Source organism: Penicillium chrysogenum (genome assembly GCF_028827035.1).
Source record: "Penicillium chrysogenum strain IBT 35668 chromosome Unknown utg000004l_segment0_segment0, whole genome shotgun sequence".
In the NCBI taxonomy this organism is placed as follows: domain Eukaryota; kingdom Fungi; phylum Ascomycota; class Eurotiomycetes; order Eurotiales; family Aspergillaceae; genus Penicillium; species Penicillium chrysogenum.
In genome coordinates, this window is record NW_026622752.1 from 2,823,765 (window position 1) to 2,835,130 (window position 11,366).

Sequence of the window (11,366 nt, forward strand, 5' to 3'; positions counted from 1 at the left end):
TAAGCGCAGTATAATATCTATCCTTCGTAATTCTTGCCTTCTGCCTTCTCAATTTCGCACTCCCCGCTGATCAGAACCATTGGACTGGGGACTACAGGCTATGTCCAACTTCCCTAAGATTACTGCATTCAGCCAACTGCATATCTGACCACTTCCAGCCACGTGATTGGTTATGGATCGCATAGTGCCTCACTTTCTGATCATTTGTTTCTAGGTCCATGTTCCCGTTGGGGTCTCAGAGAGGGGTTTTCGCGGACGCCATGGATGTTTGTGGCGAGGGTAAGTATGTTTGAAGGTGACACGAATAATTCCAGACTGTTAACTAATTAGTGGAGCCACTTAGATCAAAGAGAACCCAGTCTCCGGGAGATTATACGAGTCGCCAAAGACAGATTGCTTAAATACGGGCCCTCCCAAGATATAGAGATTGAAGCTGAGAATATGCGCCATGTCTCCGAAAACACCACCATCCCGATTCCCCACGTTCACGAGACTCAAAACCACGATGGCGGCGTTAAGTCTATCTTAATGGACTATATCGAAGGCCAGACTCTGCAAGATGCCTGGTTCAACATGACCCCATCACAAAAGATGTCCATTGCGGAGGAATTACATGGATATATACGGCAACTACAAGGGCTAAAGCACGAGCATCCGAGAAGTTTCAGTCGTAAGAGTACATTCACGCGCAGCCCAGTTTACCTCGACGAGTATTTATTTTCGAGATTGACTACCTCAGTCCCGGATCTCGTGCACAATTATATGGGAACTAACCGGGCCGACCATGATATGGTCTTCACGCACGGTGACCTGGCACCGAGAAACATCCTGGTTGACGACCATGGTCATGTCACTGCAGTATTGGATTGGGAGCTGGCAGGCTGGCGTCCTGCATGGGTTGAAACTGTTAGAGCATATACGTTTTGCAACGATATTCCTGGCTGGACTGCCTATTTATCGGCTGTTTTCCCGCCGAACCATGCAACGGAGTATATGGCTGTGGCATTCGCTAGACATATGACACGATGAATTGGATGCGATATATCTATTTTGCCAGACCACCTTCGAAAGCGGCCGCCTCATTCTTTCTCATGCACGTCCAACAATCCATACCCCCGACTGGAAGCAGGTCTGTTCAAAAAAAAAGAAAAGGACACGAAGAACAACCGAAGAGACCATAAAATGGATGCTGGGTTGAACTCATCAGAGGACGTCAGGATATCCTTGGGTACCTAAAGGAGACCTAAAAGGTTATGTGGGAGTTATTATAAAAGTCGCCGATTTTAATTATACTACTTCGGCCTGTATGTAGATCGAGGATGAGTCCAGTCATAAAAGCTTTGACCCGTGGACCCTCTAGAACACATGTTACTCCTAGCTTTTAATATGCTCCGAGATAATGTAATCCCAACGACAAACAATATGTCAACCGCGGTATTTCGCTAACCTTCATGATTAGTGATCGAAGCTGCGCGCCCAAGTGAAAACCGAGGCGTGGACTGACATATAAGCTATCAACATATCTCAGCAAACAGCGAAGTAAACTGCAACCTAGTTTATATCTTGTGATCACGATGATTTTCGACCCAGGCACTATCGACATTCCCAGGTCCTACGAGACTCTCCCGTTGAAGGATGTCAAAGTATCCCATCACCCGGCTGGTGCACCTGAAGCTACCCCTGTTATTGTAGTGACTCTGAACCGACCGGAAAAGCACAATTCGTTCACTTTAGAGATGATGCATGTGTTCGAGAAGATATACCCTATGTTTGATGTTGACGAACGCGTCAAAGCTGTGGTACTTACCGGTGCTGGTAAAATGTTCTGTGCTGGTGCGGATCTTGAGCGAGGCTTCAGCGGAATGGAGAAGGAGAGAAACAAGGATCACCGCGATAGGTAAGATAACAAAGCTCCAGCCCATAGCCCTTGTATCAATCCCGTTAACACCGACCTCAATAGCGGTGGCCGTCTCGCCTTAGCCATCCACCGCTGTCGTAAGCCTACTATAGCGGCCATGCAAGGCTCAGCTGTGGGTTTGGGCATGACAATGTCTCTGCCGGCTGCCATACGCATTGGCTGCCAGAAATCCAAGTATGGATTTGTCTTCCCGCGACGGGGTCTGACGATGGAATCAAGCTCTTCATTCTTTCTCCCGCGCTTGATTGGTTACTCCAATGCCCTCTACTTAATCACAACTGGCTCCACCTTTCCGCCTACTTCGCCGCATTTTGGGACATTGTTCCAGGAGACCTACCCTGATCCGAGTCAGGTAGTTACGCGTGCGTTGGAGCTTGCTACGGAAGTTGCAGAGAATGTTAGCCCCATGGCATCATATCTATCACGGGAGCTCATGTGGCGGAACCCAGGGAGTGCCGAGGAGACTCACCTAGTTGATTCGGCGGTGTTATACCATATGTTTAGTGGGAAGTGCGCTTTCTCCGTCTCGATTCACTGGACCTTCTGGGAAAGGTGCGCTCGATAAGAAGCCATACTGACCGTGTCATAGGGACTCAAAGGAAGGCATCAAAGCATTCTTCCAAAAGCGGAAACCAAATTTCAACGCAACCCTTGAGGATGATGCACCGCCTAGCTTTCCTTGGTGGTCTGATGTCGATACCGGGAGGCGTCCGAAGGCGAGCAAGGCGAAATTGTAGGAAAGGCCACTGCCATCCACCACCCCAGAATGTGCACGAGAAACGAGCGACAACGAGGAACAAGTTACTGTGACAAGACTGAAACGTGATTTCTAAGGTTTCTTGGTACAGCCACGCAAGAAGGTGTATATATCTCGAAGAAGCAAGCGGGTCAAGGATGCGGCGGAGCGCTTTTTAGCCTGAGACAAAGTTGAAACCGAATCTGACAGCCGCTCCTTAAGGTCTCCACAATTCCAGTTCCATCTTCCCCGTATAGGTAACAACTCTAGCACTTTGTAGGCATCCAACTGGTTGGGGCCACACCAGGCGAAGGCGGCCATCACGACAATATCAACAAGCGAAACACAACCGTTTGATATAGAGTGACTAATCATAATTTGATGCGAAAGCCTTTAAAGGATGTATTGCTAATCCATTACGAACTCTGCCATGGCCTCCTTCCCATCACTTGAGATCCGGATGCGGTCCTGAACACAGAAGTCGACGATGGCATTGGATGCAGAGACACCGGGTCCTGGAGATCGCCATCTCGCTGAACAGAGCGCTCTTTAATCCAGGGCCGGAGGTTGAAAATAGCACCGCAAATAAATATACCCACCCAAAGTGTCAATTCAGTTCCATAGATGACTAGGCCAAGAACATCAATAGGCGATCCAAACACTGTTTGGATATTAGCCATTGACCATCTCTGCCTGACGATGAAATTGACCTACAAACAGAGAGGATTGAAAACAAGTCCCCAGCAGCATCGATTCCAACAAATATGAAGCTGATTCCTCGAACGGTCCGGTGGACGTAAATATCCCAGTAATGTCTCAGTACACCTGCTGCAAGTAAACATGCACTCAAAACTGCCATCACAATGAGAGGCCATTCCAGTCCATGGCTTTTTGCGGCCTGCAAGGCAAATATGAGTCCAGCTTCAATGCCGCCCAACAGCAGCAGAAGCGAAGTGACTGCGACACAGCATTTCATGATTCGGTATTTCTGAGTCTGAATGAGTATGACGAGGATCGTGTTAGATACAAAGGGAGATGTTTACCTTTCCATAGTAGAGACACTGTGCCCAAGTAAGGAGACTAAGTGTCGTCAGGATTTGGGGCTGAATCCTTAGGGCAATGTTGAATTCTTCCACAATGTTATACACGCCAAGGGGAACCCCTGCTACAGCCCATAAGAGCATCATTGAGCCTTGCAGCCCTTCAGTGTCATGTCTCCTGTAATTTATGATTATTTGAGGAAGGAGCTGTACCAGGGATTAGCGCGTGCTCAGAATCAGTTGGCAAACAGCAACCTCATACTTGGATAGACCAGCAAACCTAGAAGGAATAAATTAGTTCATCCTAATCAATCGGGAAACAGGTACTCACTGCGCCTAGAGTACCGAGAATATTCTCTGCGATTCGATTTTCCATCTATAAAAGGCTTTGTCGTCGGAGCGAAGGACAAGGACGCTGAGAACGACATCTGATAAGGATGTATGTGTGACACGTGAAGGTGGGCCTGTTTGTCCAGTTCTCATTGGATCAATATCATGAACTGCGCTCGATCAAAGCTGTTGTCAAATTGTATCCATTGTTCCTAGTTTGAGTGAGATTGCTTGTATAATTGACCGGCAATATGCTACAGTGCTCATTTTTTCAAATAAAGGTTGGTATCCAGTGTTCTGCGAAAATGACCTATCTCATGTCTCATACCCAGATTCTGCAAAATCCCCAATATCCGGGGGGACTTTAGCGACGTGTGTGATGGAAAAGTATAAGTGATAACGTGAAAGGAAAAAAAGAAAGAAAAAAGAAGTTCAATTTTAGACTGTCCCTATCCTATCTGCCTGATTTGATAGAAGTTTGTGCGCAAGATGGAGTGGAGAGTCACGGTTGATGATTTACAAAGATGAGATTAAACGGTGCGAAACCATGGATATGTCAAAATGGAAGATTCCATTTCTCTGCCGATCCGATAAGAAATTTCTTAATTTCCTTTTTTTGTCTATCCCCGTTTTGCCCCGTCGGCTGAGATGTCCGCATGGTCGCCACCTGTGCCACCTTATTTTTGGATATCCAGCCACTGCCTTTGAACCAAGTTGTAGTTCGAAATAGGACGAATATTAGCAGAGGAACTGACACCAAGGATGATTGTCTAAGTCCTTTGGGAAGAGTACGTACGCATCTGCGTAAGACGGATGCCCCAGCCCCTCCACCATACCCGAATAGGACTAAATGATCACCGACTCGGGATGATATCATTCAGGAATGAAAACCCGTTGTCGGGGGTTTCCGCATTGTGTACATGTACGGAGACGGAGGGAGAATTCCTGGAAGATCTGTTGTATATTTATATACGTATACTCCGTATGCATGGCTGGGTTCGGCCAAAATTGAAGTATACGTGTGGGTGTGGACGTAATCGATGCTTGGCATCTTGAAGACATTATTATTTCTCCTTTTAATCTCGAAATGGTGGGTCCATAATAAATTGTGGACGTTCCCCCTGTTCGTCTGTCTTGGACCCTTAAGAACTAGACCACCCTCCTCTGTTCTATTTGCGCTTCTACCTAGATACAATTGTCTACAAGTACGCCCACCCTCTACATTCGTTCTACAGTCGTTCCCACGGCACCATGGTCTCTACTCTTCGCCTCTACCTCCTGGCTGTGACTCTATTTTTCAACTTCTCCTCCGCATTCCCCCTCATCAGTCGCGACATTCAATGGTCCTTCACCCTCTTCCCGTCACCCTCATGTAACGGAACTATCGGTGATCCTCACGTCGGATCTGGCAGCACAGGCTGTCGCGCCGACCTCCACAGCGTTGCCTCCGCCTACACGCTGAACTCTGTCGCCGAAGGCTGCCGCATCGAGTTGTTCGATAACACCATGTGCGACCAGAACGAGCTGTCTGATGTCGCCAGCCAAGCCAATGCCACTCAAACTTGCCGCATAGCTGGAACACGACGCCGCTACGGTTCATACCAGGTCACCTGCACCTGAACATCTTCAAACATCTTTTTTCGAATCCCACTGTTTGAAACATTCAAGGGTCTCTGGCGGGTTCCTAGATCCTATAACCAATTTGTTCGAAGTCCGCTGCAAGATCGATTGGGATCCCTCGGTGGGAAAGCATTTATATAGAATTTTTAATGATACCCTTAGATTAAATGAAATGAGTTTACGGTCTTGAATATTCTCAGCCTTTCAACCTTTCGCTTTTTTCCTGCTGCTTGCTCGTCGACGGGGCTCTCAATTGACGGTGATCGCCGGTCTGTGTTTTCTGGTATCTGGTACCGGGCGGCTTGTGCCGATGGCCGATGCAAGCTGACCGAATCAGCTTGATGAAACACGGACGCGTAATGGCGGGTAGCCTGATGCGTGAGGGATCATTTTCCATGCGACGCGCTGGGACAACAAAACCGTTGATGAAATACTTTAATTTGCCTGGGAAGATTGACACTTCCAAGGTTGTCATGTTGCTTTATTTCTTTACATTGCGTCATTTTCTTCATTTCACCATATAGGTACTACTACGACTGGCTGAGGTTGACCACAAGCAAGGCATCGGCAGATGCGGCCCTTGAGGTTCCATGAAGTCCTATGATTCCGGGCCATAGCCGGGTCCCGACTCCCGTCCTAATCCATTATCTTTCCTTCCCTTACTGTTGACGTCCATGACGTTATGATACCGACTTTACAGATGTATATCTTCCTCCACCGCTCTTGTGTATATTTAGAGCGCGGCTACAGTTTGATAATTAGTAGAGAAATCTCTGCAGACTTGTGTGTGCTCATTTCCCAGAAGTCCTGACATTCTTGGTCGGAGTTAAGGCAGTGACTTTCCGAGAATGGATAAACCCCGAAGAATACTACCACGCCGCAAGCGGAAGGGCACACTTTCGCGTATAGTTGTTAAACTTATGATATTGTCTAATCGAAGCTTTTCATGGTCGCGTGTCCCCTGCAAGCTGTTCAATTATGACAGTAAAAGTCGAGGTATTGGACGGTGATACTAGGCCACCAGCGGCTGTATCATTCTTTGATCCATCTATCAAGCAGGTTCGAGAGCGGGTGTTCTACCAATGGGCGCGCACTTGTAAGCAAACGTGCCAAAATCTAGGAACTCACCGGACGCAAGGGAAATGGCAAACTAACAGAAATCATTAGTGCTAATTCTGTGCGTCTTCGTGTTCGGTGTGCTATCTCTCTTCTGGGGAGCCCAATACGGCACTGAGGCCAAGTACCCAGCGTTGAAGGTATGGATTGTCGATTTCGACGGCCAAGTTGTTCCATACAGCTCCAACGACACCATAGTTGGTTCAGCAGTTACGGATGTTACCAAAAGAATCCTACAGTCTGACGGCTTCCACCTCGGCTACACTATTATATCTCCTGCCGAGTTCAACTACGACCCTTTGGCCGTGCGTCAGGGAATTTACGATGAACACGCCTATGCCGCTGTGATAGTTAAGCCCAACGCAACAGCGCTGCTCCGAGACGCAGTCTCCAATGGCAATGCAACCTACGATCCGACCGGTGCCATCGAGACAGTAATTATTTCCGCGCGCCATGAAACAACATACTACAACTATATCCTACCCGACCTAGCCAACCTACAGGGAATGGTGCTAGCAGAGTTTGGCCCGAAATGGGTCCGATCTCTCGTCTCATCTGTCGGCAACTTATCATCCGTGCCCCCACAGGCGATCAACCCGGCCATTGGGTTCACAACCGTCGACCTACGTCCTTTTGGCCCGGCTGTCATTGCGCCTGCAGTGACCATCGGTTTGATCTATTTGATCATCATTGCGTTCTTTAACTTCCCCTTCATGATGCCTATTCATGCCCAGTTCATGAAACCAAATGGCCATCCGCCGCTAAAGGTGCCACATTGGCTCATTTGGCGCATTCTCTCGAGCACCGTGGCTTACTTCTTTCTTTCGCTGTTCTACTCACTCGTGTCTTTGGCTTTCAAGATTCCATTTAGCAATGATTCTGCGTCGAATGTCATGTCCGCAAAGAATCCCAATGCCTATGGTCGTGGCTCCTTTGTTGTGTTTTGGATGCTGAACTGGGTTGGCATGGCTGCTTTGGGATTCCCCTGCGAGAACATGGCTATGGTCCTTGGGTTCCCATGGAGTTCCTTGTTTCTCGTTTTTTGGGTTATTACGAATGTTGCGACAGGTTTCTATGACCTTGATCTGGCCCCGAGGTTCTATAGATGGGGGTATGCATGGCCGCTACATCGAAGTAAGTGTTCCCCTCACTGTGGTCGCGATGCTCTGTTGCTGATAAGCAAACTTTATTTTCAGTCGTCGACGCTCTACGAACCATTACCTTTGATATCCATTCACGAATTGGATTGGACTTTGCTATTCTATTCATTTGGATTGCAATATCCTTGGCCTTGTATCCATTTGCGGCCTTCATTATGCGGTGGAAGATGAAGCGGGGGATGTAAAGCAGGAATAGAATAGGGAGTGGGCAGGTAGTGAATATACAATTACTAGGTACAAATAGTCTGGGCAGCCTCTAGCCGCCTGTGCGCCACAGATTTTACCTGCAGTGCTAGTAGTATAGTTTGTGATATCAATACTGTATTGTACCCTGGACAATTCAATACTCCCACATGCATCATTCTGTAGGTATGCATCAACCTTCATAACCACTTGGTTCTTTACTGTGAAGGCCAGCTAAACACGTAAAGGTACAAATTCAACTTAGGTATCGTGTATAGGCCCCGTACTACGCCAGTCTTAATGTTAGAAGTAGTACAGCATTCTACCGCTAGAGCATAGCAAAAATCAAGGTTTCTATCTGTTCAAGGTATGGAAGGTATGTACCTAGGTAAATTGACGAGTATTACCAATCAATACTGGTGCATTTCTGAACTAGCAGAAGGTCAGGTTTGACAACCCCAGCTGTCAGCCCACGATCTGAATACTATTTACATATCTGTGGATGTACGTAGTATCAACAATTCTTGTTTGATACTAGTGCATCCATCCATGGATGTGGCCAGGTGAAAGATCCACGTGGTCAGGTGCACGTGGTTGCACCAGTTCAGCCCTAAAATGCTTCTTTCTCTAGAGGTACCTCTTCTACCCGCAAATCTCTCCGCCATCAAGAAGTCACCCAAGAGCATCGCGAGATCTTTATCCAGGTCCCTTTCTGGTACGCGTACCTGGATACGCGTTTGTTGCGGTACTTGAATCCAGCCATTGAGACGCACGTGCTCTCCTGCAGGTACTTGCTAGCCCTATCAATATGACGCAGAGTCTAAGTACCTTCGCTCCTATTGATAGAGCTGGTGAATAGGTCAATGTACCTACTATTGACCGTCACAACATGCAACGATACCTTGGTCTACTATATTTATTGCAAGCTTTTGTTTCTTTCCTTCTTCTTCTTCTTCCTTTCACCCCAAACCGAACATCTCGCATTGGCAGACTACAGTTTCGCTGTGCTATTCTCTGATCTCATTTTTATTTGTTTCCCATCGTTCGCCCTCTACAATTGATCTGTTGAAATGGATACTATCAACCCTCACCAGCAGACGCTCTTGGCCATCAGAGAGCGCGCTGCAATGGACCCCGATTATCATTTCCGTCGCAATCCCCATGAACGTCGTCGTCGCGCCCTTGCTAAGCTGGACGAAGCTCCCTTTGGCTGGGCACATATTCACACCGTTATCATCACTGGCCTTGGCCTCTTCGCCAGCGCCTATGAGATGTTCGCCCTCAACCTGGCTGTCACCATGCTCGGTATTGTTTATTGGCAAGGTGAGGACTCTGGTTCTGGTAGGATTCCTTTCGGCCTGGAGGCTGCCATCAAGGTTGCCACTCTTGCTGGTGCTGCGGTCGGACAGCTCGTCTTCGGTTGGCTCGCAGACCGTATTGGCCGCAGACGCGTGTACGGCTATGGACTGACGGTCATTATCCTTACTACTTTGGCTCAAGCTATGTCCTCTTCCTCTCGTGCCATTACTATGTCTGGTATTCTGATCTTCTGGCGGGTAATCATGGGCGTTGGAATCGGTGGCGTCTATCCTCTTTCTTCTGTGATAACTTCAGAGTAAGTTCTTTTGTTTCCACCAAAAGACAGCAGCTGACTTGACAGGTTTGCTACCACTAAGTGGCGTGGGGCCATGATGAGTGCCGTCTTTGCCATGCAAGGCTTCGGCCAATTTGCAGCCGCCATAGTCTCCCTGATTGTCACGGTTAGTTTCAAGCAGTCCCTGGAAAGTGCCGAGGATGTTTCTCACTGCACCGAGGCTTGCCAGCTCGCTGTCGACAAGATGTGGCGTTGGACCATCGGAATAGGAGCAATCCCCGCCTGTTTTGCACTCTATTACCGTCTGGTCATTCCTGAGACACCTCGGTTTACCTTCGACATCTCCCGCGATATCGTTAAGGCAGATAAGGATGTTCGCACCTACCTGAGGAAACGGAGGGAGAACGGCACAAGGGAGCCAGTGTACACCCCTCCGATTCAGATTGGTACCCCTGACTTTGGTCCCAAGGCAAGTTGGTCCGATTTCTACGGTCGCTACTCCCAGTGGAAGCATGGGAAAGTTCTACTAGGTACAGCAGCGTCCTTGTTTTTCCTCGATATTGGTAAGTCCACCGGAGTCCACAGGAGTCCTCAATCTTACAAAGAAGCTAACATTGTATCAGCATTTTACGGTCTTGATCTGAATAACTCGATTATACTTGGTGCTATCAATGGGCCTGGTGCGAAAAATGTTTACGAAATCCTTTACCGCAATGCCGTCGGAAACCTTATCTTGATCTGTGCTGGTGCCATTCCCGGATACTTGGTTACCATCGCCATTGTTGATAAGATCGGACGCATACGTATTCAAATCCTGGGGTTCCTCATCCTGTCTGCCCTTTTCGCCGTGATTGGCCTTGCTAACCTGGACCAAAATGACAGCGGTCTGCGGGCTCTTTACGTCTTGACACAATTCTTCTTCAACTTCGGCCCCAATGCAACCACCCTCATCGTGCCTGGCGAGTGCTTCCCCACACGCTACCGCGGTACCGCCTATGGAGTCAGTGCAGCTGTCGGCAAGATTGGTGCCATTATGGCGCAGTGTGTCTTTGTTCCTCTTGTTTACCGGGGCGCAAAGGCGCCTGGCGATGCACCCTGGCTCGATCATGTTATGCAAATCTTCTCTGGGTTCATGTTTTGCGGGTTTGCAGCTACGTTCTTCATCCACGAGACCAAGCGCCGGAGTCTGGAGGTGCTTTGTGGAGAGATGGGTCCGCCTCCTCGAACCCAGTCTGCATACGTCAGGGAGGAAATCCCACTTCGGGAAGTTGGGCCTGCCCCGTCTGTTTCCGCCGCCCCAAGACCTTAGGGGTCTTGCTTGGCGTTATGCTAGGTTTTAGATTTAGCTTCCTTTGAGATAGCTCTTAGCTATCTCTCAAATGACTATTCAATTCGTCTCACATCTAATCATATATTAAGACGTAGCCCTCTCAGTAAGCCGTTTTTTGTTAGCTTCTGAGCTCTCATTCCCTCACTTTCTCACTTTCTCACTTTCTCATCTCTTTCATCTCTCTCATCTCTCTCATCTCTCTCATCTCTCTCATCTCTCTCATCTCTCTCATCTCTCTCATCTCTCTCATCTCTCTCTATTGATATCCACTGTCGTCCTAATCTAGACCGACTCAGATTCGTATAGCCACCTCTAAAAAGCAAGGGTCAACTCAATTTT

The 11,366-nt window shown here is 48.1% G+C and overlaps 7 protein-coding genes across 7 annotated transcripts; 5 read left to right on the forward strand and 2 right to left on the reverse strand.

Moving 5' to 3' along the window:
• Positions 1-260: 260 nt before the first annotated feature.
• N7489_007018 (aminoglycoside phosphotransferase family protein) lies at positions 261-1,029 on the forward strand (the record flags this gene model as incomplete). Its single annotated transcript, XM_056712768.1, has 2 exons — positions 261-279; positions 344-1,029. The coding sequence occupies 2 exons, from the start codon at positions 261-263 to the stop codon at positions 1,027-1,029; spliced, it is 705 nt and encodes a 234-aa protein (XP_056566483.1).
• A 545-nt stretch (positions 1,030-1,574) lies between these two features.
• On the forward strand, positions 1,575-2,655 carry N7489_007019 (uncharacterized protein; the record flags this gene model as incomplete). The annotated part of the gene is made up of 3 exons (XM_056712769.1): positions 1,575-1,897; positions 1,961-2,428; positions 2,508-2,655. The coding sequence occupies 3 exons, from the start codon at positions 1,575-1,577 to the stop codon at positions 2,653-2,655; spliced, it is 939 nt and encodes a 312-aa protein (XP_056566484.1).
• A 415-nt stretch (positions 2,656-3,070) lies between these two features.
• On the reverse strand, positions 3,071-4,070 carry N7489_007020 (PQ-loop repeat-containing protein; the record flags this gene model as incomplete). The annotated part of the gene is made up of 5 exons (XM_056712770.1): positions 3,071-3,315; positions 3,369-3,648; positions 3,698-3,901; positions 3,957-3,974; positions 4,026-4,070. The coding sequence occupies 5 exons, from the start codon at positions 4,068-4,070 to the stop codon at positions 3,071-3,073; spliced, it is 792 nt and encodes a 263-aa protein (XP_056566485.1).
• Positions 4,071-5,275: 1,205 nt separating this feature from the next.
• N7489_007021 (uncharacterized protein) lies at positions 5,276-5,644 on the forward strand (the record flags this gene model as incomplete). The annotated part of the gene is made up of 1 exon (XM_056712771.1): positions 5,276-5,644. The coding sequence occupies one exon, from the start codon at positions 5,276-5,278 to the stop codon at positions 5,642-5,644; it is 369 nt and encodes a 122-aa protein (XP_056566486.1).
• A 196-nt stretch (positions 5,645-5,840) lies between these two features.
• On the reverse strand, positions 5,841-6,119 carry N7489_007022 (uncharacterized protein; the record flags this gene model as incomplete). Its single annotated transcript, XM_056712772.1, has 1 exon — positions 5,841-6,119. One exon carries the CDS (start codon positions 6,117-6,119, stop codon positions 5,841-5,843), a length of 279 nt encoding a protein of 92 aa, XP_056566487.1.
• Positions 6,120-6,622: 503 nt separating this feature from the next.
• N7489_007023 (SNG1 family protein) lies at positions 6,623-8,105 on the forward strand (the record flags this gene model as incomplete). The annotated part of the gene is made up of 3 exons (XM_056712773.1): positions 6,623-6,740; positions 6,812-7,894; positions 7,957-8,105. 3 exons carry the CDS (start codon positions 6,623-6,625, stop codon positions 8,103-8,105), a joined length of 1,350 nt encoding a protein of 449 aa, XP_056566488.1.
• Positions 8,106-9,173: 1,068 nt separating this feature from the next.
• Positions 9,174-11,006, forward strand: phoD (phosphate:H+ symporter; the record flags this gene model as incomplete). The annotated part of the gene is made up of 3 exons (XM_056712774.1): positions 9,174-9,718; positions 9,764-10,260; positions 10,321-11,006. The coding sequence occupies 3 exons, from the start codon at positions 9,174-9,176 to the stop codon at positions 11,004-11,006; spliced, it is 1,728 nt and encodes a 575-aa protein (XP_056566489.1).
• Positions 11,007-11,366: the final 360 nt, after the last annotated feature.